The following is a 26391-nucleotide window of genomic DNA, read 5'->3' on the forward strand; positions in this document are numbered from 1 at the left end:
TTAATGTTGTCAATGACTATTGTAGCTGGAAACGGCAGATTTTTTATGGAATTTCTACATAGACGTAAAGAGTCCCATTATCAGCAACCATCACTCCTGTGTTCCAATGACACGTTGTGTTAGATAATCCAAGTTAATAATTTTAAAAGGCTAATTGATCATTAGAAAACCCTTTTGCAATTATGTTAGCAGAGTTGAAAACGGCTGTTCTGATTAAAGAAGCAATAAAACTGGCCATCTTTAGACGAGTTGAGTATCTGGAGCATCAGCATTTGTGGGTTCGATTACAGGCTCAAACTTGTCAGTCTATTCTTCTTCTGAGAAATGAAGGCTATTCCATGCGATAAATTGCCAAGAAACTGAAAATCTCATACAACGTTGTGTACTACTCCCTTCACAGAACAGCGTGAACTGGCTCTAACCAGAATAGAAAGAGGAGTGGGAGACCCCGGTGCACAACTGAGCAAGAGGACAAGTACATTAGAGTGTGTAGTTTGAGAAACAGATGCCTCACATGTCCTCAACTGTTAGCTTCATTAAATAGTACCGGAAAAACACCAGTCTCAACGTCAACAGCGAAGAGGTGACTCTGGGATGCTGGCCTTCAATAAGAAAAAACGCACAACCATCCCCAAAGCAAAAATATATATATAAAAATAAGTTTGACAACACTCCCCTGTTTTAGACCACCCCTGCCCCCAGTACATTTTTATCCATCCCTTAACTGGCCTGAATTGGTGAAGATCATAAGACATGGCTGTTACAGAGTTACGATGTTTATCAAATCTGCGGGGTGACAGTGATTTGAATTGAATTTGAGTTTCCGTGCATCATTTACAAAGGGTTTAAGTTACGCCCACGCATCTCAAGTTTGGATTCAGCCCACAGAAAATATAAGATCGCATAGGATCTCATAAAAATGCCGCCAGACGTCTGCGGGTTACCCTGCTGGTCAGTCACTCCCCCGCTCTGCTCTTCCCCTCTCTCCCCCATGTGACTTGTTTGTTTGGGCTGTACTGTTCAGCAAATTGATGATCAGCAAATGGCCTTCTACTCTCTTCTATCTCAGAGCTTTCCATATTCACCCTCTCTCCCATCTCCAATTATCTCCATCTCTTCTTCTAAAGACACACCTGAAGATGAATAGAAGCGTTGCGTTATTATTATGAACACATTTCCTGGCTGTTTCAACATCATACACACACTCACATGGTCTGACGGTGTGTTTCTAGGTTCTGAACAGAATGTAATAACTGTGAATGTAATCTTCTCAAAAGGAGCAGGCCTCCTGCTGTTCTGAATAAGAATCACAATCTTCCAGCTAATATACAGGATTGGTTTGTCAGAACACAGACATTATGCTGGAATAACCTGTCATTGTGTCAAGATTTTTACCCCAATTGTACTGGCCCTGGTGGAATAGAGTTCTGTGAGCTTTTATGTCAATTTGTTTATTTCACGTGTTCGTGGAGAGATTTAGGGTTTATAAAGTCAGACTCATTCTGTATGGTAATGACCGTGACGAGCACCTTTTAGAATTTCTTTGATGTAGAGCGGTAGAGAGGTAGAGAGAGAGAGGAGGAGGAGGAGGATAGAAAGGGAGAGAGAAAGAGAGATTACAGAGAAACACGTTAGAAATAAACTATTTACAATTCACCACTGACATACAGTATTGCAGCCTTGAGGAAGTAAATAAGATAGGGTTAGAGAGAAAAACCTTGTTTAGATTTCTGTATGCTGGTTGGGTCCACATAATTGAACAAATCCTTTAGCGGTCTCTGGAGCGACTCTTTATGTCTGAGTTGTTGATGAAAGACTTGGTGTATATACACTTTGTGGTCATGCAGGTCTCTAGCTCTCCATCTCTTTGTTTTCTCTCCATCTATGCCCCTCTCCTCTCACTTTATCTTTTACTTGTCCTCTTTCCCTTTCTCTACCGCTCTCTCCCTCTCTCTCCCTCCACCCTGCTCTCTGTTTGGTAGGAAACACAAATCCAGCTTTGGTCAGGGGGAAGGCAAGCAAGCCTGAAGCTGTCAGCGAGTTTGAGGAGAAAAGCTCTTTCATTTATCTCCAGTGCCCAGATTGATGCCCCTGCCAATAACTGTATGAAAATATACAGCCTCCCTCTGTGGATAAAGGCTGCTTCCCTGGATTCCCTGCCTCTGGGCTCTCCTCTGCTTCCGTCAGTCAATATTGTTTTGTTTCCCGTTTTTACCCTACTGGGTACAGCAGGCGGACAAGCGAAAAAAAGAATAACTTAACCCGACTTGTCCTCTTTCTTAGGGGGTTCAGATGAGCGTGTGCACTTCTCTGCCGAAGCTGTGAAATGCTTTAGTGTCAAGTGCTTTTGAGTTTTTGAAAGGAGTGAAAATAGGTCCCTTTTCAGCAGACTTCTTTTCAAAAAGCGTTGAAGGGTAATTCACTATGGCTGCGCTGCCTGGCCTTAGACCAGCATCATGGCTGCAGGTCAGAAAGACTAATTTAGGCTAAATCCTACAGGGTGGGATGGGAACAAATTCGGCAGGCTCTGCTGGTCATACACTACACGACTTCTAAAATCTTAACTTGCTCACATTTTCCCAAATCTTTCATTCCGTTCAGCATCAACCCCAGCATGCGTGTGCTCGCATTACACGATGATTCCCTAGTTGATCCTGCCTTGCGTTTCTCGGTTGTCGTAGGAAAAAAAATGCTGACACGCAAACAGTAAGCTGCTTTATTAGTGTGCACATTTTTATGTGTAGAAACATCAAAAAAGAGACAGAGGTGCAGAATATAGGCTTGTATAAAATAATAATGGGGCCATTTGCATGGCCCTGTGCCCCTTGTGTGTCAAGATTTCACTTAAGGACCAACCGAATGGTCTAAATGAGCAAAATCCGGAGCACCGGATTTCTCTCCACAGCTCGACCAATCTGTCTTCCATCAACTCGGTCCACATGGGTGCGTGTTGTTGTTGCTTTCCTCTTCGCTATCATTGTTTTGGTCTCACATGCTGAGTGCTCATTGGCTATTGGCAGCAGTCCTTGCCAAATCACATTGTAGCACAAGATGCACAACCAACATATCAGGATATCCGACAGGGGTCTGGAGAACAGAACAGCCATCATCGGTGCGTCCTTGACCTGCTCAAACTACGCGAGTCTCGACGTACTGGTCCTAGCCCAAATTCATAGGATTTCTTCCCGATCATGAAAATTCGTGGCAAAATCGTGTAGGGAATGTACTAGACTATACAGGCCACAGGAGGCACATCATCATCATTATAAGATCCTAATCTGCAAACATAGACTGGGTCCATTTTCCTCCCCCTTCCCTATATCTTCACTCTTACCTCGCTTTCTCTTCCCTCCATCCATTATGGCACTCAGATGGGCAGACCAAAATATCTTATACGACAGAGAAGTGCATGCTGGGACGGCTTGAGGTCTAATGATTTCCCACTTCAGAGAGGTAAGAGAGGTGAGAGAGAGGTAAGAGATGGAGAGAGGTGAGAGAGAGAGAGAGAGAGTTGCTGATAAAAAGATGTAGAAAGAGGCATTAGGAGTGCTGGAGGTCTAATCCTTTTCCACCTCCATGGGAGAGGAAAGAGAGAAGTGAGAAAGAGTGATGAAGTGTGATGACAGAGAGTGAGAGGGAGAGACAGAGAGATAGAGAGGAAGGAAGAGAAAGAGAGAGACATAGGGCTGTCAGTCCGTGACGATCAGTCCAAATAAACAGGCTTTACGTAAGGCTCTCCTTCAGGAGAGAGGAGAGGAGCGAGGGAGTCTGTGACCTCCCAACAGAGAGAAAGAGAACTAGAGGAGGATAAATTGGAGAATGGAGAAACAGTGTAACTACCACATCTGACTGCATGCCAACAGTGAGATTCCCTATCTCCAGCTTATTATCACATTCTACTGCCTGGTCTTTATTCTGCACTTTTACCGTGTACTCTTTTCATTTGGAGGTTGTATTTAGTTGTGTCTGTATGGGGGATGTAGCTACAGTTTCTCAAAAGATAGGGCACAGGGGCCTCTCTAATCTGCCTTGTACATTCTGAGAAAGGCTGCTTTGCGCTGTGTGTGTGAACCTCAGACTTACTTTAAAACACACACACACAAACTATGTTCCACCCATCTGAGTCATTCTATTTTATGTGTTTTGGTCACCTCATAAGAAGCTTTTTAGTTGCTATTAGTACCCAACAACTCTTATAAAAACTTCACTGTCTCTACAAATGCATTTTACAACCAACACCAATTCCATAAAAATAAATGTGGTAGGTGCTGAAAGTCTCACATATATCGTGTAACTGGTATTCCCATTACAAGACAGGCTTACTGTAATTGGTATTTAATTTCCTCTGTAAAAAAAAAGTACATCCGCAAAAAAACTATTTCCCAGAGTTCATTGAGTTTTCCCTGTGTCCCCCCTACAGACCACTGGTGGCCCCTGCCCTCAGACCTGTGCCCTATCTGGATCTACTTGGATGTGCTGTTCTCCACAGCCTCCATCATGCACCTGTGTGCCATCTCTCTGGACCGCTACATCGCCATCAGAAACCCCCTCCACCACAGCCGCTTCAACTCCCGAACCAAAGCCCGCCTCAAGATCATGGCTGTCTGGACCATCTCCGTGGGTAAGAGACTGGAAGACAAGCCTGCACAAGTATATGATGCCCTCTTACTTTAGAGAGAGGGAAAGAGATAGAGAGAGTGAGGAAGAGAGAGAGGAAGAGAGAGCATGTGGGTCTTTCTATAAATATTGGGGCCAATGTGTGACATTGGGATCAACATTTCCAAATGGTTTGAAACAAAAATAAAAAGGATTTTCGTGCAGTTCCACATGTGCACTTAGAGGAATAAGTGTGAATATATGCAAATTGGCCCATAACTCCAGTTATACAACAACATAGGACAAGGACTATAATCCTTTAAGCAGGGTTCATTAAGACATTGGCAAGTCAAATTCAAGGACTTTCAGGGACTTTTCCAAGCACTTAATTGTTATTTTCACTGACCTCAATGTTATACAATTGTATCATTTACATAATTGTACATATAGCGCCTAATATATAACATCCCCCATTACCACTTTAAGAATAATGCATTTAGGCCAAAAAGGCCAACAAGTAGGGAGGGCATTACCACTAAGAATAATAAAAAATGTTGGCCTTGCCAATGCATTGACTTTCTAATTATTATTACATTCTAATATATGTGAGAATAAATGGGACATTGCCTGACTAAATAAATTGGATGCATGCATGACGATTTTTCTGTAGCCTATATGGCCGACGCAGGCACACATAATAAATCCATGAACAGTGGTAGCATGAATCTTACCATTGCTGTTCTATAATGAGAAAGCGACCATAAAACTGGTTCCTGGAAGGATTTGTATGGAAAGCCAAGTTGAAGCCAACATTGGATGTTGTCGTTATAATAACCGCACCTGGTTTAAATGCGACAGAGTTGCGCAACACCCTTCAATTGAAGCTAAGGAAACAAACGAAAGAGGCCACATCTCTCATGAAAACGGATAAAAAATGTAATAACTTATAAATTGGCAAAAATTTTTACAAGGACTTTTAATGCACCAAATTGAGGAAGTGTCAGATTTTCAAGATAGGCCTGCAGTACCAGTCAAAAGTTTGGACACACCTACTCATTCCAGGGTTTTTCTTTATTTTTACTATTTTCTACATTTTGAAGACATCAAAACTATGAAATAACACATAAGGAATCATGTAGTAACCAAAAAAGTGTTAAACAAATCAAATATATTTTAGATTTAAGATTCTTCAAAGTAGCCAACCTTTGCCTTGATGACAGCTTTGCACACCCTTGGCATTTTCTCAACCAGCTTTATTATGGCAAGAACAGCTCAAATAAGCAAAGAGAAATGACAGTCCGTCATTGCTTTAAGACATGGTCTGTCAATGCGGAAAATTTCAAGAACTATGAAAGTTTCTTCAAGTGCAGTCGCAAAAACCATCAAGAGCTATGATGAAACTGTCTCTCATGAGGACCACCACAGGAAAGGAAGACCCAGAATTACCTCTGCTGCAGAGCATAAGTTCATTAGAGTTACCAGACTCAGATTGCAGCCCAAATAAATGCTTCACAGAGTTCAAGTAACAGACATCTCAACATCAACTGTTCAGAGGAGACTGCGTGAATCAGGCCTTAATGGTTGAATTGCTGCAAAGAAACCACTACTAAAGGACACCAATAATAAGAAAATACTTGCTTGGGCCAAGAAACATGAGCAATAAACATTAGACTGGTGGAAATCTGTCCTACGGTCTGATGAGTACAAATTTGAGATTTTTGTTTGCAACCGCCATGTCTTTGTGAGACGCAGAGTAGGTGAACAGATGATCTCCGCATGTGTGGTTCCCACCGTGAAGCATGGAAGAGAAGGTGCGATGGTGTGGGGGTGCTTTGCTGATGACACTGTCAGTGATTTATTTCAAATTCTAGGCACACTTAACCAGCATGGCTACCACAGCATTCTGCAGCGATACGTCATCCCATCTGGTTTGCGCTTAGTGGGACTATCATTTGTTTTTCAACAGGATAATGACCCAAAACACACCTCCAGGCTGTGTAAGTGCTATTTGACCAAGGAGGAGAGTGATGGAGTGCTGCATCAGATGACCTGGCCTCCACAATCACCCGACCTCCAACCAATTGAGATGGTTTGGGATGAGTTGGCCGCAAAGTGAAGGAAAAGCAGCCAACAAGTGCTCAGCACATGTGGGAACTCCTTCAAGACTGTTGGAAAAACATTCCTCATGCAGCTGGTTGAGAGAATGCCAAGAGTATGCGAAGGTGTCATCAAGGCAAAGGGTGGCTACTTTGAAGAATCTCAAATATAAAATATATTTTGATTCATAATTTTTTGGTTACTACAAGAATCCATATTTATTTTTTTATTTCACCTTTATTTAACCAGGTAGGCCAGTTGAGAACAAGTTCTCATTTACAACTGCGACCAGGCCAAGATAAAGCAAAGCAGTGCAACAAAAACAACACAGAGTTACACATGAGATAAACAATCCTACAGTCAATAACACAATAGAAAAATCTGTATACAGTGTGTGCAAATGAAGTATGGAGGTAAGGCAATAAATAGACCAATAGCGGCAAAGTAATTACAATTTAGCAATTTACTCTGGAGTGATATATGTGCAGATGAGGATGCGCAGGCAGAAATGCTGGTGTGCAAAAGAGCAGAAAAACAAAAACAAATATGGAGATGAGGTAGGTAGTTGGTTGGATGGGCTATTTACAGATGGGCTGTGTACAGCTGCAGCGATCGGTAAGCTGCTCTGACTGCTGACGCTTAAAGTTAGTGAAGGAGATATAAGTCTCCAACTTCAGTGATTTTTGCAATTCGTTCCAGTCACTGGCAGCAGAAAACTGGAAGGAAAGGTGGCCAAAGGAGTTGTTGGCTTTGGGGATGACCAGTGAAATATACCTGCTGGAGCGTGTGCTATGGGTGGGTGTTGCTATGGTGACCAGTGAGCTGAGATAAGGCGGAGCTTTACCTAGCAATGACTTATAGATGACCTGGAGCCAGTGGGTTTGGCGACAAATATGTAGCTAGGACCAGCCAAAGAGAGCATACAGGTTGCAGTGGTGGGTAGAATCTGGGGCTTTGGTGACAAAATGGATGGCACTGTGATAGACTGCTTCCAATTTGCTGAGTAGAGTGTTGGAGGCTATTTTGTAAATGACATCGCCAAAGTCAAGGATTGGTAGGACAGTCAGTTTTACGAGGGTATGTTTGGCAGCATGAGTGAAGGAGGCTTTCTTTGCGAAATAGGAAAGCCAATTCTAGATTTAACTTTGGATTGGAGATGCTTAATGTGAATCTGGAAGGAGAGTTTACAGTCTAGCCAGACACCTAGGTATTTGTAGTTGTCAACATATTCTAAGTCAGAACCGTCCAGAGTAGTGATGTTAGTCAGGCGGGCGGGTGCGGGCAGCGATTGGTTGAAGAGCATGCATTTCATTTTACTAGCATTTAAGAGCAGTTGGAGGCCATGGAAGGAGAGTTGTATGGTGTTGAAGCTCGTTTGGAGGTTTGTTAACACAGTGTCCAAAGAAGGGCCAGATGTATACAGAATGGTGTCGTCTGCGTAGAGGTGGATCAGAGAATCACCCGCAGCAAGAGCGACATCATTGATATATAGAGAGAAAAGAGTCGACCCGGGAATTGAACCCTGTAGCAACCCCATAGAGACTGCCATCGGTCCGGACAACAGGAGCTCCGATTTGACACACTGAACACTGTCTGAGAAGTAGTTGGTGAACCAGGCGAGGCAATCCTTAGAGAAACCAAGGCTTTTGAGAATACGGTGATTGACAGAGTCGAAAGCCTTGGCCAGGTCGATGAAGACGGCTGCACAGTACTGTCTTTTATCGATGGTGGTTATGTTATCATTTAGGACCTTGAGCGTGGCTGAGGTGCACCCGTGACCAGCTCGGAAACCAGATTGCATAGCGGAGAGGGTACGGCATGATTCGAAATGGTTGGTGATCTGTTTGTTAACTTGGCTTTCGAAGATTTTAGAAAGGCAGGGTAGAATGGATATACGTCTATAACAGTTTGGGTCTAGAGTGTCTCCCCCTTTGAAGAGGGGGATGACCGCGGCCACTTTCCAATCTTTAGGAATCTCAGACGATATGAAAGAGAGGTTGAACAGACTAGTAATAGGGGTTGCAACAATGGCGGCGGAAAATTTTAGGTAGAGAGGGTGCAGATTGTCTAGCCCAGCTGATTAGTTGGGATCCAGATTTTGCAGTTCTTTCAGAACATCAGCTGATTTGGGTGAAGGAGAAGCGCGGGGGGGGGGCTTGGGAAAGTTGCTGTGGGGGGTGCAGAGCTGTTGGTCGGGGTTGGGGTAGCCAGGTGGAAAGCATGGCCAGCCGTAGAGAAATGCTTATTGAAATTCTCGATTATCATGGATTTATCAGTGGTGACAGTGTTTCCTAGTCTCAGTGCAGTGGACAACTGGGAGGAGGTACTCTTAATCTCCATGGACTTTACAGTGTCCCAAAACGTTTTGGAATTAGTGCTGCAGGATGCTAATTTCTGTTTGAAAAATCTAGCCTTTGCTTTTATAACTGACTGTGTGTATTGGTTCCCGACTTCCGTGAAAAGTTGCATATCGCAGGGACTATTCGAAGCTAGTGCAGTACGCCACAGGGTGTTTTTGTGCTGGTCAAGGGCAGTCAAGTCTGGAGTGAACCAAGGGCTATATCTGTTCTTAGTTCAACATTTTTTGAAAGGGGCATGCTTATTTAAGATGGTGAGGAAAGCACTTTTAAAGAACAACCAGGCATCCTCTACTGACGGGATGAGTTCAATATCCTTCCAGGATACCCGGGCCAGGTCAATTAGAAAGTGCTATTTCATACTGTTGATGTCTTCCCTATTGTTCTGCCATGTAGAAAATAGTCAAAATAAAGAAAATGTTTTGAATAAGTTGGTGTGTCAACTTTTGACTAGTACTGTAGTACTGTATGGCAGTACTTGAATTTCTGATCTTGATGCTTTCTCTGTTAATGCTTTCTCTGTTAACTGTAACAAGACCCTGCTGTAAATCAAGCAGTGAAGTGTATTCATGGATGCCAAGGGAAGCCAGGCTTCCCCCCCAAAATTAGCAATAACAAAAAAACAGCAAATAATGTATCTTTTGTCTCTCTGTGTTTCATCATTTTCTTTCAATTCGCAAGAGGCTGAATGTATCTCACAGGAGAAAGCATCTGAGTGAGAGAAACAGGGCCACGCTGTCTCTCAATGTGTAGACCATCTGTCTGATACTATCTGGTCCAAACGAGTATGACATTGATGCATTGAATGCAAGGGAAGCCAGAAAGCATTTGGCCTCCCTTGATTAAAAAAAAGAATACAAATTTGCCAATCAGCTCAGCTGGTCTTGGCGGGGGGAAAAAAGAAACCGTCTCTCCTATCAAATCGCTTTGAGAGCATATGTCATTAACAGAAACAACTTGAACTGCTTCATCTCATTGTGTTGTCCACCGGTTGCTAGCTAGCTAACTAAAATTGGCCCTCCTAAATTAGCCATGGATGGAGATAGTGATTTGGACATTTTAATTCATTCTCCACACTGGCCAATGATTATAACGACGATTCTGATCCAACCATTAAGTTATACATTGTTGTGCCCCTGGCATGAGAGGATGGAAGTTCAATATGTACAGTAGCTAGATGTAGCAGGCTAATATTAACTAGCTAATATTGCCAATGAATGGAAGTTAGGCTAGCGAGCAAGCATTTTAGCCAGGTAGCCTAGGACAACAAAAAATATAAGCATGTACTGTATGACATAACGATAGACCGTTTCTTCAACATGAAATTTAGCTTATGTTGATTGAATTAAATAGTTTTTCCTATCTTTTAGTTGTCACTCTATTAGACTAAGCAGAGGTGATTTGATGATGCTGAAATGATAAAGTTGAAATGGAGCTGGAATAGTGGAGGCAGGTCCTGTTTTCTTTGCGACTTGCGGTAACTCTGTGGTTCTAAATCATTCGTTGTTTAGTGGTCTGAAAATGTCGGAAACATGTACAGTTGAAGTCGGAAGTTTACATACACTTAGGTTGGAGTCATTAAAACTCGTTTTTCAACCAATCCACAAAATTCTTGTTAATAAACTATAGTTTTGGCAAGTCGGTTAGGACATCTACTTTGTGCATGACACAAGTAATTTTTCCAACAATTGTTTACAGACAGAATATTTCACTTATAATTCACTGTATCACAATTCCAGTTGGTCAGAACTACACTAAGTTGACTGTGCCTTTAAACAGCTTGGAAAATTCCAGAAAATGATGTCATGGCTTTAGAAGCTTCTGATAGGCTAATTGACATAATTTGAGTCAATTGGAGGTGTACCTGTGGATGTATTTCAAGGCCTACCTTCAAACTCAGTGCCTCTTTGCTTGACATTATGGGGAAAACAAAAGAAATCAGCCAAGACCTCAGAAAAAAATTGTAGACCTCCACAAGTCTGGTTCATCCTTGGGATCAATTTCCAAACGCCTGAAGGTACCACATTCATCTGTACAAACAATAGTACACAAGTATTAACACCATGGGACCACGCAGCCGTCATACCGCTCAGGAAGGAGATGCATTCTGTCTCCTAGAGATGAACGTACTTTAGTGCGAAAATTGCAAATCAATCCCAGAACAACAGCAAAGGACCTTGTGAAGATCCTGGAGGAAACAGGTACAAAAGTATTTATATCCACAGTAAAACGAATCCTATATCAACATAACCTGAAAAGCCGCCCAGCAAGGAAGAAGCCACTGCTCCAAAACCGCCATAACAAAGCCAGACTACAGTTTGCAACTGCACATGGGGACAAAGATCATACTTTTTGGAGAAATGTCCTCTGGTCTGATGAAACAAAAATAGAACTGTTTGGCCATAATGACCATCGTTGTGTTTGGAGGAAAAAGGGGGAGGCTTGCAAGAACACCATCCCAACCGTGAAGCATGGGGGTGGCAGCATCATGTTGTGGCGGTGCTTTGCTGCAGGAGGGACTGGCGCACTTCACAAAATAGATGATATCATGAGGAAGGACAATTATGTGGATATATTTAAGCAACTTCTCAAGACATCAGTCAGGAAGTTAAAGCTTGTTCGCAAATGGGTCTTCCAAATGGACAATGACCCCAAGCATACTTCCAAAGTTGTAGCAAAATGGCTTAAGGACAACAGAGTCAAGGTATTGGAGTGGCCATCACAAAACCTCAATCTTATAGAAAATTTGTTGGCATAACTGAAAAAGCGTGTGCGAGCAAGGAGGCCTACAAATCTGACTCAGTTATACCAGCTCTGTCAGGAGGAATGGGCCAAAATTCACCCAACTTATTGAGGAAAGCTTGTGGCCCACTGGGTAATGTGATGATAGAAATAAAAGCTGAAATAAATCATTTTCTCTACTATTATTCTGCCATTTCACATTCTTAAAATAAAGTGGTGATCCTAACTGACCTAAGACAGGGAATTTTTACTAGGATTAAATGTCAGGAATTGTGAAAACTGAGTTTAAATGTATTTGGCTATGGTGTATGTAAACTTCCGACTTCAACTGTACTTGCTTAACAATGCTGTAGGTCATGTAACTGTCTGTTACATGCAATATGCGTCGTGGACTTCAACGGACAGAGGTTGCTATCTGGTTTTGTCTTAAAACAAAGGTGTGGTTGAATTTATTCTGCTACTGCCTTCTTATTGTTTCGGCCTTTAGACCTATCACGGTCACAAGGCATATGAATTAACAGCAAACAACGCAATTATTACAACACATACAGTGTAGGTTGTAATGGCTTTTTTTTGGATACCCATGCACCACTACTGAAATCAAGCAGACTACAATAGATGGTCAACTTCAATTTGCTTGGGATATTAGATCCATGTGGATCCAGGCTTCATTGGTGTAACGAATGATACAAAATATTCTGGACATTCCTCGCAAAACATGTTTTTTCCAGTGTGGTTGCATCACATGCACTATCACAACAGCTGTTGTCATTTGACTATCAAATCCCAAAAACTCCTTCCTGGATCAGATTATGATTTGTGGTGAATTACCACAGTGTAATTAAACAGCTCAACAACAAATGCACATCCAACAAGTATTATTCATAATTATTGAAGGACCACGTTAATGTCAGTATTGATTTAGGTTTTAAGTATCAAGGTAAGGTGACTCTTTCGGTTAGAAGCATTCGTATTTGTAATCGCATACATTATTTTTAATGTGTGTGCCCATGAAAACTTTTTTCTCTCCTTGCATAAGGAGACACAAAATCTTAATTAGTTACACTGAATTTCTGAGATCTCTATACAAAAAACTGTCAGACAGACAGTTTTCTTATAGGTTTCAAGTTTGTCTAATTTAAATGGTGGGGGGTGCATATTTAGAAACTGGTCTTTGTCAAACACCACCACATTGTACTGCTGGAGGAGGGAGGGAGGGAGGCAGTGAACGGGGGAATGAAAGAAGGAGAATGACTGTAATTTATGTTTCAAGGTCCAAATATTTTAAAGTAAGTGTCAAGGTGACTGAACAATCAAGAATTTATAATGGCCTAGTTGATATCCAGCTGATCAAGTCGATGGCCTAGCATGAAAAAGAAATGATGAGCCGCTAATGCAGCCTGATACATCAAGGCGTTAGACTTAGCACAGAACAGTACGAGTAATTTATGTCAAGTGAAGCCAGCACACCCAAGTATTTCTGTCTCGAAGCTGAAGCTGCAGCTAAAATGAGACATGCCCTGCTGTAGTTTCATCAACCAACTTTTAGGGTCCAAATAACCAGATATAAATTTGTTTGACCAGAAATGATTGACATGAGAATAGTAGAGGGTCAATCAGATCTCATCATGACAACTGCCTGTCAAATAAAATTGTATTCATCACATGCTTTGTAAAACAAAAGGTGTAGACTAAATGTGAAATGCTTCCTTACAGGCCTCTCCCAATAATGCAGAGAGAAAGAAATAGAGAAATAATAGAAAAGTAAAACACGTAACAATAAAAGCATCTTTGACAGCGATTACAGCTGTGAGTCTTTCTGGGTAAGTCTCTAAGAGCTTTCTACACCTGGATTGTGCAACGTTTGCCCATTATTCTTTTCACAATTCTTCAAGCTCTGTCAAATTGGTTGTTGGTCATTGCTAGACAACCATTTTCAGGTCTTGCCATAGATTTTCAAGCAGATTTACGTCAAAACTGTAACTCGGCACCCAGAAACATTCGCTGTCTTGGTGGCAAGCAACTCCAGTGTAGATTTCTCCTTGTGTTTTAGGTTATTGTCCTGCTGAAATGTGAATTCATCTCCCAGTGTCCGGTGGGTAGCAGACTGAACTAGGTTTTCCTCTGGGATTTTGCCTGTGCTTAGCTCCATTCCATAAATGTTTAATCCTGAAAAACTCCCCAGTCCTTCATGATTACAAGCATACCCATAACATGATGCAACCAACCCTATGCTTGAAAATATGAAGAGTGGTACTTAGTAATATGTTGTATTGGATTTGCCCCAATTTGTAATGAGGACAAAAAGTGAATTGCTTTGACACATTTTTTCCAGTATTACTTTAGTGCCTTGTTTCAAACAGAATGCATGTTTTGGAATAATTTATTCTCTACAGGCTTCCTTCTTTTCACTAGTATTAGCATTAGTATTGTAGAGTAACTACAATGTTGTTGATCCATCCTCAGTTTTCTCCTATCACAGCCATTAAACTCTGTAACGGTTTTAAAGTCACTGTTGGCCTCATGGTGAAATCCCTGAGCGGTTAGGAAGGAGTTAGGAAGAACGACTGTATCTTTGTAGTGACTGGGTGTATTAATACACCATCCAAAAATGTAATTAATAACATAATCATGCTCAAAAGGGATATTCAATGTTGTTTTTTTACCTATCTACCAATAGGTGCCCTTCATTGCGGGGCATTGGAAAGTCTCCCTGGTCTATGTGGTTGAATCTGTGTTTGAAATTCCCTGCTCGACTGAGGGACCTTACAGATAATTGTATGTGTGGGGTACAGAGATAAGGTAGTCATTCAAAAATCATGTTAAACACTATTATTGCACACAGAGTGAGTCCATGCAACTTATTATGTGACTTGATAAGCAAATGTTTATTTATTTAGGCTTGCCATAACAAAGGGGTTGAGTACTTATTGACTTGAAAGATTTCATTTTTTCATTTTTTATTAATTTGGAAAAATGTTGTCATTATGCACGCAACGCTGGTGACAGGTGTGCGCCCTAACAAGTAGCCTGGTGACTTAGAGGCCGGAGAGGGAGCACACGTGACAGTAGCCCCTCCCTGACGCGCGGCTCCAGCCGCAGGACGCCGACCAAGATGACAATCCCGGGGCTCAGGAGTGCACAGGTCACCTCTGCTAAGGCGCAGAAACCTGTCGATCCGGCTGAGACGTGGGAGCATGATGACCTAGAGCGCCGGAGAGAAAGCATACGTGACAGTGCGCCCTCCCCAGTACGTTCGGCTCCAGCAACAGGAAGCCAACCCCAGGGACGATCCATGGGATCTGGAGCGGACCGGTCACCTGACGAACCGGCTGAGGAGTGAGAGCCTGATGAGCCGGCTGAGACCTCCCCAGTTGCCTCAGTTGAGGCACGGGAACCTGTTCACCCAGCTTAGGGATGGGAGCCTATCCAACCCGCGTATTCATGGGAGCCTACAAACTGGCTGAGGCCTCCCAGGTAGCTCTGGCTCCCACACCCGGACCCAACATCACCCCAACACAAAAAAAAACACTCCCCGATGCTTCCCTTTGTTGAGTCGTCATTCTGTAACGATGTACGCTGAGAGTCTGGAAGCAAGTTCAGGGAGTGAATACATTTAATAGATAAATGAACAAAACAAGAAACACAAACAGCGCACTGACATGAAACAGCAACAATGACGACTGGGGAAGAAACCAAAGGGAGTGACATATAAAGGGCAGGTAATCAAGGAGGTGATGGAGTCCAGGTGAGTGTCATTATGCGCGTAACGCTGGTGACAGGTGTGCGCCCTAACGAGCAGCCTGGTGACCTAGAGGCCGGAGAGGGAGCACACGTGACAGGCTGTATAACAACAAAATGTGGAAAAGTCATGGGGTGGGAATACTTTCTGAATGCACTGTATTTGATTAACTATTTAACTAACTATTTAGCAATCTTAGGGCTTGGAGGTTGTTCAGCGTCCTGTTGGTTACAGACTTGGTGCATCGGTATCACTTGCTGTGCAGTAGCAGAGAGAGCAGTTTATGACTTGGGTGACTAGAGTCCGACCATTTTTAGGGCCTTCCTCTGACACCACCTGGTATAGAGGTCCTGGATGGCAGGTAGCGCAGTCCCAGTGATGTTCTGGGCCATAGTCACTAGCCTCTGTAGCGCCTTGCGGTTAGATGCCAAACAGTTGCCATACCAAGTGGGGATGCAGCCAGGCAATATGCTCTCAAAGGTGCAGGTGTAGAGCTTTTGAGGATCTGAGGGCCCATACCAAATATTTTCAGCCTGCTGAGGGGTAAGAGGCATTGTCATGCTCTCTTCATGACTATTGGTGTTTGGAACATGATAGGTCCTTAGTGATGTAGAACACCCACTCCCCTTCAGCCCCGTCAATATGAGTGCTCGGCACTCTGTTTCCTGTTGTCCACATTCAGCTCCTTTGCTAAGGGAGAGGTTGTTGTCCTGGCACCCCAATGCCAGATCTCTGACCTCCTCCCTGTGGATGAACAGGAAGTACAGGAGGGGACTAAGCACACACCCTTGAGGGGCCCCTGTTTTGAGGGTCAGCGTGGGGGATGTGTTGTTGCCTATCCTCACCACATGCAGGAAGTCCAGGATCCAGTTGCAGAGGGAGCTGGTCAGTCCCAGGGTCCTTAGCTTAGTGATGAGCTTGGAGGGCACTATGGCGTTGAACGCTGAGCTGTAGTCAATGACTTGTGTGGCTCCTTTCCAATGGCTCAATACCACCACTAATGATCCAGTCATGCTGAGTAGAGACCCAGGGAGGGATAATGTCACATAGAACCAGGGAAGCAGAGAGAGACAACACACAATGTAGGGAGGAATTAACTCCCGATATGTCTCACCATTCCACAGGTTCCAGGTCCCAAGCGGAGCGCTACAATATGATACGCTGCTGCCTGCAAATTAAATAAGATTATGTATTTCACTGCTGCTTATCTACATGTTAGGTCTCATCCCCCTCTCCTCTCGTTTATCTGCACACGGCAGAGAGAGAGAGAGAGAAAAGCTGAAGTGTAGCTGATGTTACACAGAACTGAGATGATGTATGCTGTTAAACAAACCCTGGAACAGTGCTGCTACTGCCCGGCCTATTGCACAAGACTGCTACCACAGAGAGACATCGCTGAAGACCTTACAAAACCCCACACATACACAGAACACACACATCTACACGTACACACACCTCATCCTGTACATATTACAAATACTGTGTATACACACACCTCATCCTTTACACACACACACTCACACCCACCTCACCCTGTCATGACCAAGGAATGTTCCTTGGCCATGACCAGGACATTATTAACTTTTCATATCAAACAAGATAACTTTTGTAAGACCGCCAAGCTCAATTAAAAAATAATACTATTTGGTCTTTGAAACCATCAGCTATTTTCTTTCCCGTTGAATCATTAAGGAGGTTCCTACAGCTTCCTGTATCTCTGTCATATATTGTACCTCAATGTTGGTCTGACAGACAGAGACTGAAAGCATCCCCCGGGGCTATCTTTCTCCCTTCAGACACACTGAGCTATAGTTTCCTCGAACAAAGAAACACGCAATAACCAAAGCCATAACAATGTACGTGTTGGCATCAGCAGTTCCATGATAATGTAACTGCCACTGAAAGATTTTTTGCAAATATGGAGAAATAATTAGCTGAGCTGTGTTTATTGGAGTAGTAGTAAATTGCTCCTACAGAGCAGAGATACTGACCTAAGGTCAGTTTAACATTTCCTCTTCCTGGGGTTAAGCTCATGTTTGGTGTCTAGTGTGGTCACCAACCCGGAGCTCTTTGTGTCTGTGGTTCTGGTGTGGACGTGTTAGTGTGGAAACATGGCAGAGATGGTTGAGATGTCTGGATCAGGTATGTGTTCTTTGGTCTGTCTCCAACCGCTGGGCCGGGTGTGCTGCTGCTCTGCTCTACAGAAACCATGAAGACCCAGGGCAATGTGAAGCTAGTCCAAACAACCTGTAATACTAGGGAGGAATGGAGTAAAGACACATGATGGGGTGGATAGCAACAGAGGAGAAGGAATATAAACAAAGGATTACATTATGAAATGTTGGACTTGAGTCATATGATTGATTCAGGGTTCCATGGCCATCTGGATAGCAGAAGATTGTCTTGACTATATGTCAACTGCTTCCACATCCCAACCCACACAAGAAGACGTCTCTTGACGCGATTGCTTTTGTGCATTTCAAGTTTGTCTTGGTTCATCCTTTCAACATGCCCTGGATTTCAACAAAGCCAGACAAAAATAATTGATTACATTCGCCCTGGTTAAGAAAAGATCAACTCGAAGAAAGACTCCACCTTTCTTTCTCCTTTTAGTCTCAACCCCCTTCCGAATAGTGCATTCGGAAGGTATTCAGACCCCTTCCCTTTTTCCACATTTTGTTACGTTACAGCCTTATTCTAAAATGGATTAAATATGTTTTTTTCCTCATCAATCTACACACAATAGCCCATAATGACAAAGCAAAAATAGGTTTTTAGAATCTTTCACAAATGTATCATCCTGGAGATGTTTCTACAAATTGACTAGAGTCCACCTGTGGTAAATTCAATAGATTAGACATGATTTGGAAAGGCACACACCTGTTTATATAAGGTCCCACAGTTGACAATGCATGTCAGAGCAAAAACCAAGCCATTACTCAAAGGAATTGTCCATAGAGCTCCAAGACAGTATTGTGTCGAGGCACAGATCTGGGAAAGGGTAGCAAAACATATCTGCAGCATTGAAGGTCCCCAAGAACACAGTGGCCTCCATCATTCTTAGATGGAAGAAGTTTGGAACCTCCAAGACACTTCCTAGAGCTGGCCATCTGGCCAAACTGAGCAATCGGGGGAGAAGGGCCTTGGTCAGGGAGGTGGCCAAGAACCCGATGGTCACTCTGACAGAGCTCTCCAGAGTTCCTCTGTGGAGATGGGTCAGCCTTCCAGAAGGTCAACCATCTCTGCAGCCCTCCACCAATCAGACCTTTATGGTAGAGTGGCCAGACGTAAGCCACTCCTCAGTAAAAGGCACATGACAGCCCACTTGGAGTTTGAGTGGCCAGCCAGAGCCTGGACTTGAACCCAATCGAACATCTCTGGAGAGACCTGAAAAAAGCTGTGCAGCGACGCTCCCCAACCAACCTGACAGAACTTGAGAGGATCTGCAGAGAAGAATGGGAGAAACTCCCCAAGTGTGCCAAACTTGTTGCATCATACCCAAGAAGACTCTAGGCTGTAATAACTGCCAAAGGTGCTTCAACAAAGTACTGAGTAAAGGGTCTGAATAGTTCTGAATAGTTATTTTTAATACATTTGCAAAAAACTGTTTCTGATTTGTCAATATGGGGTATTGCGTGTAGATTGATGAGGGGGAAAAAACGATTTAATCCAGTTTAGAATAAGGCTTTAACATAACAAAATGTGGAAAAGGGGAAGGGGTCTGAATACATTTCCAAATGCACTGTATATCTTTAGAGGGGGCCCACTGGGCATAGACATCAATTCAACATCTATTCTTGTTGTTTCCAGGTAATTTCATTGGAATGACGTGGAAACAACATTGATTTAACCAGTGTGTGCCAAGTGGGAGGAGATCATCAGGGTGAAGAGAAACGCAGACAAAACTTATCTTTTGACTATTTCCGAATTGTGGGTATACAAGCATGTTGATGGATTTTTGGCCTCCTAAATATGACAATAAAAGGCTGACTGTAGCCTTGTCAGAAAATCGAATAAAATTGTATTTGTCACATGTGCCAAATACAACAGTGGAAGACTTTACTCTGAAATGCTTGCTTACGAGCCCTTCCTAACAATGCAGAGTATAAAAAGTATATAAATATTAAAAATAGTAACACAAGAGGAATAGAATACACAAGAATGAAGCTAGAAACAGGGAGTACCAGTACCAGATCAATGTGGAAGTGTATGAGGTATTTGAGGTAGATATGTACATGAAGGCAGGGTAAAGTGACTAGGCATCAGGACAGATAATAATAAGAGTAAAATAAAGAACAAAGTAGCAGCAACATATGATAGTGTGAGTGTGAAAGTGTTTGTGCGTATGTAGTGTATGTGAATGTGTGTGGGTTTTGTGTGAGAGTGTCAGTGTTGTGTGTGTGTGTGTGTATATAGTGTACAATAATAACCCAACACTACCCCAACCTACCAGGAGAATAGAGCTTTCATTGGCCCAGAGAGGAAGAGCAAGGAAATAGCCGTTTCAGAGCAGTCATTTAGGATGTATAACCCACCCCAACCCCAAAAATTACTCCTGAGTTTAAGTCTCATCCTTCTTCCAAGCAAAGTCATGAATGTGTAATAAAACGAGGGACTATTTAATTTATTTTGGATCAGGATGCGAAGGAATTAACTGGGCCAAAGAAGTTTCACAATGACATGTCCAGGAGTGGAATGTTAACTTTCAATTTACTGATTTCCTCATATGAACTGTAACTCAGTAAAATCTTTGAAATGGTGGCATGTTGCGTTTATATTTTTGTTCAGTATACTTGCAAATGGGAGGTTATAAATCATTGAATATGTTACCCATGCCTAAAGTGATGGGATCTTAATTCCCTGTCCATTTTCCTGCTCTGAACCCCAAAATGTCAGTCAGTGTCAGGCCAGTTGCACCTCCTCCCTGAGGGTCTTAGGGTCTCTGCATCTAACTGTGTTGCTGTGGGGATGAAAGCCATAGTGAATGGCTCCAGATGCATCTGTCCTTCTCTCTCCCAAATCCAGTTATTGGACGCTAATGATAATAGTGCTGACTGAATCTGTGAGGGGAAATTGCAGGGTTAATATGTCCTGGTGGGCAGACAGTGGCGATATGAGGGCTATTGCATTAATAATGCCAGAGGATCCTGCCCTGGTGGCTTGATTTATGATTGGAATGAGCAACAGGTTGACTATGATTGTTGACTTTTTTTACTTTTTGATATTACTGGTACAATCTTGAAGCGCCACGGTGCTCTGGTTTAGGCAGAGACAAGCTGTAGAAAATTACTTTGAAATCTCAATAAATGGAACACACACAAACACACAAACCTCACACCAAAATAACTTCTCTCTGTGTCTCTCTGTAGGTATCTCCATGCCCATCCCTGTCCTAGGCCTGCGGGACCACACAAAGGTATTTAAAGATGGCAGCTGCCTGCTGACAGATGACAGTTTCGTCCTGGTGGGCTCCTTTGTGGCCTTCTTCATCCCCCTCACCATCATGGTGGTCACCTACTTCCTCACCATCAGCGCCCTGCAGAATGAGGCTACCCTCTGCCTGGACCAGCTGGTGCCCAGGCCCAAGTGGAGTGCCACCCTGACCCTGGGATTCTTCCCACAGTCCTCGCTCTCCTCAGAGAAGCTCTTCTTCAGGCGTTCGCTCAGCCGTGACACGAGAGGGGTAGGAGGAGGGGTTGGTGGGGCTGGGGTGGACCCGCGGTACGGGCGTCGTACCATGCAGTCAATCAGCAATGAGCAGAAGGCCACCAAGGTCCTGGGTGTGGTCTTCTTCTTGTTCGTGGTCATGTGGTGTCCCTTCTTCATCACCAATGTGCTGGCAGTGGTGTGCAACCCCATGAACTGTGACCCGTGGGTGATGGGGGGGCTGTTGAACGTGTTCGTGTGGGTGGGATACCTCTCCTCAGCCGTCAACCCTCTGGTATACACTCTGTTCAACAAAACATACCGTGCAGCCTTCTCCCGCTACGTACGCTGCCAGTACAGCCCGGAGAGGAAGCCTCTGCAGCTCATGTTGGTTAACACCATCCCTCCACTGGCCTACAACTCCACCCACTTGCCTTTGGAGGAAATGGGGTCCCTCAGGAATGGGGCCCACAGTGGTGGAGGACCAAATCAAACTCAGACAACGACAAGGCACCCAGGGACCAAGAGGAGAGCATCAGCTGTGTGTGAGTCTGTGAACCTGTGAGGACTGAATCTCCCATAATCCTAGTGAGATGTGCTGTGTTTTGATCACGATCTCGCCTTGTTTTCAGAAGGAAACCTTGGGAACGGAGGTTCCTGTGCTGGAATGTGTTCAGTAGCTCTGTGGTGAAACTCATGCCAGAGAGGAATATGTGAAGCGAGAGGGTCCACTCCCATCAAAATCTGTCCACGCACGAATACAGTGATAAGCTGTAGGAAGCAGGAAGTACAGAGAGAGGAAAAGACACTACCTGCCTCACAAATACTTAAACTAGTAACACCAGAAGAGAACAACAGAGCTAAAGCAAAATTATCAGCAATAGCCAGGGGCCACGAGGGGATACATTTCCCCAAAATGTTCATACACATAGCCTGGATACCAGACTGTTTAGTTAACATTCCACTCCTTGTGTGCCAAAGATATTTCACAATGACACATCAAGGAGTGGATTGTTAACTAAACAGACTAGTACCTAAGCTACAGTGGCTTGCGAAAGTATTCACCCCCTTGGCTTTTTTCCTATTTTCTTACCTTACAACCTGGAATTAAAATAGATTTTTGGGGGGTTTGTATCATTTGATTTACACAACATGCCTACCACTTTGAAGATGCAAAATATTTTTTATTGTAAAACAAACAAGAAATAAGACAAAAAAAACTGAAAACTTGAGCGTGCATAACTATTTACCCCACCAAAGTCAATACTTTGTAGAGCCACCTTTTGCAGCAATTACAGCTGCAAGTCTCTTGGGGTATGTCTCTATGAGCTTGGCACATCTAGCCACTGGGATTTTTGCCCATTGTTCAAGACAAAATTTCTCCAGCTCCTTCAAGTTGGATGGGTTCCATTGGTGTACAGCAATCTTTAAGTCATACCGCAGATTCTCAATTGGAATGAGGTCTGGGCTTTGACTAGGCCGTTCCAAGACATTTAAATGTTTCCCCTTAAACCACTCGAGTGTTGCTTTAGCAGTATGCTTAGGGTCATTGTCCAGCTGGAAGGTGAACCTCCGTCCCAGTCTCAAATCTCTTGAAGACTGAAACAGGTTTCCCTCAAGAATTTCCCTGTATTTAGCGCCATCCATCATTCCTTCAATTCTGACCAGTTTCCCAGTAGTCCCTGCCGATGAAAAACATACCCACAGCATGATGCTGCCACCACCATGCTTCACTGTGGGGATGGTATTCTCGGGGTGATGAGAGGTGTTGGGTTTGTGTCAGACATAGCATTTTCCTTGATGGCCAAAAAGCTACATTTTAGTCTCATCTAAGCCGAGCACTTTCTTCCATATGTTTGGGGAGTCTCCCACATGCCTTTTGGCGAACACCAAATGTGTTTGCTTATTTTTTTCTTTAAGCAATGGCTTTTTTCTGGCCACTCTTCCATAAAGCCCTGCTCTGTGGAGTGTACGGCTTAAAGTGGTCCTATGGACAGATACTCCAATCTCCGCTGTGGAGCTTTGCAGCTCCTTCAGGGATTTCTTTGGTCTCTTTGTTGCCTCTCTGATTAATGCCCTCCTTGTCTGGTCCATGAGTTTTGGTGGGTGGCCCTCTCTTGGCAGGTTTGTTGTGGTGCCATATTCTTTCCATTTTTTAATAATGGATTTAATGGTGCTCTGTGAGATGTTCAAAGTTTCGTATATTTTTTTATAACCCAACCCTGATCTGTACTTCTCCAGAACTTTGTCCCTGACATGTTTGGAGAGCTCCTTGGTCTTCATGGTGCCACTTGCTTGGTGGTGCCCTTTGCCTAGTGGTGTTGCAGACTCTGGGGCCTTTCAGAACAGGTGAATGTATACTGAGATCATGTGACAGATCATGTGCCACTTAGATTACACACAGGTGGATTTTATTTAACTAATTATGTGACTTCTGAAGGTAATTAGTTGCACCAGATCTTATTTACGGGTTTCAAAGCAAAGGGGGTGAATACGTATACGCACCACTTTTCCATTTTTATTTTATTTAAGAAGTAATTTTTTAAATTTCACTTCACCAATTTGGACTATTTTGTGTATGTCCATTACATGAAATCCAAATAAAAATCCATTTAAATTACAGGTTGTAATGCAACAAAATAAGAAAAATATCAAGGGGGGTGAATACGTTTGCAAGGCACTGTATCATACACCATATACAAATATATATTTGTGTAAATACATTGTGCCCATCCGTAAATAAATGTGTGTATTTTTGTTGTCGTTACCTGAAGATACGGAGCTAATTTTTGTGTTTTCTTGTGTTTCCTTCATGCAGTATAAAGATACAGAAATGTGTATTGGTGGGATGTAGGCTAATGAAGATGTACACTACCATTCAAAAGTTTGTGGTCACTTAGAAATGTCCTTGTTTTTGAAAGAAAAGCAAACTTTTTGTCCATTAAAATAACATCAAATTGATCAGAAATACAGTGTAGACATTGTTAATGTTGTAAATGACTATTGTAGCTGGAAATGGCTGATTTTTTATGGAATTTCTACATAGACGTAAAGAGTCCCATTATCAGCAACCATCACTCCTGTGTTCCAATGACACATTGTGTTAGATAATCCAAGTTAATAATTTTAAAAGGCAAATTGATCATTAGAAAACCCTTTTGCAATTATGTTAGCACAGCTGAAAACGGTTGTTCTGATTAAAGAAGCAATAAAACTGGCCTTCTTTAGACAAGTTGAGTATGTGTAGCATCAGCATTAGTGGGTTCCATATACAAGCTCAAAATGTCCAGAAACAAAGAGCTTTCTTCTGAAACTCGCCAGTCTATTCTTGTTCTGAGAAATGAAGGCTAATCCATGCGAGAAATTTCCAAGAAATTGAAGATCTGGTACAACGCTGTGTACCACTCCCTTCACAGAACAGCGCAAACTGGCCGGTGCACAACTAAGCAAGAGGACAAGTACATTAGAATGTCTAGTTTGAGAAACAGACGCCTCACATGTCCTCAACTGGCAGCTTCATTAAATAATACCCGCAAAACACCCATCTCAACATCAACAGTGAAGAGGCAACTCCCAGATGCTGGCCTTCTTGGCACAGCTCCTCTGTCCAGTATCTGTGTTCTTTTGTCTTTTATTTTTATTGGCCAGTCTGAGATATGGTTTTTTCTTTGCAACTCTGCCTAGAAGGCCAGCAACCCGGAGTCGCCTATTCACTGTTGACGTTGAGACTGGTGTTTTGCGGGTACTATTTAATGAAGCTGCCAGTTGAGGACATGTGAGGCATCTGTTTCTCAAACTAGACACTCTAATGTACTTGTCCTCTTGCTCAGTTGTGCACCGGGGCCTCCCACTCCTCTTTCTATTCTGGTTAGAGCCAGTTTGCGCTGTTCTGTGAAGGGAGTGGTACACAGCGTTGTACCAGATCTTCAGTTTCTTGGCAATTTCTCGCATGGAATAGCCTTCATTTCTCAGAACAAGAATAGACTGACGAGTTTCAGAAGAAAGCTCTTTGTTTCTGGTCATTTTGATCCTGTAATCGAAACCATAAATGCTGATGCTCCAGGTACTCAACTCGTCTAAAGATGAACAGTTTTATTGCTTATTTAATCAACACAACAGTTTTCAGCTGTGCTAACACAATTGCAAAAGGGTTTTCTAATGATCAATTAGCCTTTTAAAATGATAAACTGGATTAGCAAACACAAAGTGTTATTGGAACACAGGAGTGATGGTTGCTGATAATGGGCCTCTGTATGCCTATGTAGATATTCCATAAAGAAATCAGCTGTTTCCAGCTACAATAGTCATTTACAACATTAACAATGTCTACACTGTATTTCTGATCAATTTGATGTTATTTTAATGGACAAAATAAATAATTTTTCTTTCAAAAACAAGGACATTTCTAGGTGACACCAAACTTTTGAATGGTAGTGTATATGTTGTCAGATTCCTAGGCATAGCGCAGGGGGCTAAAGGGCCTTCCTTTTAAAGGCGTGGGACTCATTTGCACTAAGTGTTGTTGTACCTATGGTTGATGTGATCTGTTATAACCCCTCCCTCTTTTTCATAGGGAACACACCATCGCCACTCTACCACCAGTTCCTCTGATCTCAACCCTACTCAAGCGTTGAACTGATGCTTCTTTTTTAAACATAGACAATGTTGATGTTGCCTGGGTAACCACTTTAACTCCGACGGAGAGAGTTTTGTGTATTTGATGGAGTCAATTTTTTTTCTTGACACAAATGAGAATTTCTTTTTTCCGATCAAAGTAAAATAGAAATTGAAGCCTTTATGAGTGAGTGGGGGTCATTTTAGTGTGTACATCTGACTGGTCAAAGCAAACCTGTTTTTTTAAACTGCAGACCAAGGAGAAGCAAAGTGTCTAAGTGTGTGGGCAATGTTCATTTTCGTCACGTAAAAATGAACATCTCTTTTAGGAGTTTTATCACCCAACTCTCAGGGGATAAAACTTGTTATTCGATAACACTTATGCACGCACACTCAAGCAGATGTGCACATACACACACACACACCCCCCCACCCACCCCAATTGCTTGTCATGTTTGAGTGCTTGTTTGGGTGCATGTCTGATCAAGTATATGAGATAACGATGATGATAATCATTCATGTATGAGAATCATATTCATGAAGGTAGTGTGTGGGGATGTGAAATGCCAGTCCACGATGGCTGCTATGTATTAGAAT

General features: G+C 42.8%; 1 protein-coding gene across 3 annotated transcripts in view; it reads left to right on the forward strand.

Moving 5' to 3' along the window:
- Window positions 1–22262, forward strand: part of htr2aa (5-hydroxytryptamine (serotonin) receptor 2A, genome duplicate a) — a 41584-nt gene extending 19322 nt beyond the window's left edge. The window contains exons 2-4 of one of the 3 annotated variants that reach the window (XM_029711706.1): window positions 4421–4621; window positions 20904–21725; window positions 21813–22262. In XM_029711706.1, the coding sequence (XP_029567566.1) occupies window positions 4421–4621; window positions 20904–21725; window positions 21813–21814 (1025 nt within the window). In that variant the 3' untranslated portion in view covers window positions 21815–22262. Of the gene's footprint in view, window positions 1–4420; window positions 4622–20903 lie in introns of all 3 variants that reach the window. The other 2 variants (XM_029711707.1, XM_029711705.1) reach the window with 2 other exon arrangements.
- Window positions 22263–26391: the final 4129 nt, after the last annotated feature.

Source organism: Salmo trutta, chromosome 24, assembly GCF_901001165.1.
Source record: "Salmo trutta chromosome 24, fSalTru1.1, whole genome shotgun sequence".
Classification (NCBI taxonomy): Eukaryota; Metazoa; Chordata; class Actinopteri; order Salmoniformes; family Salmonidae; genus Salmo; species Salmo trutta.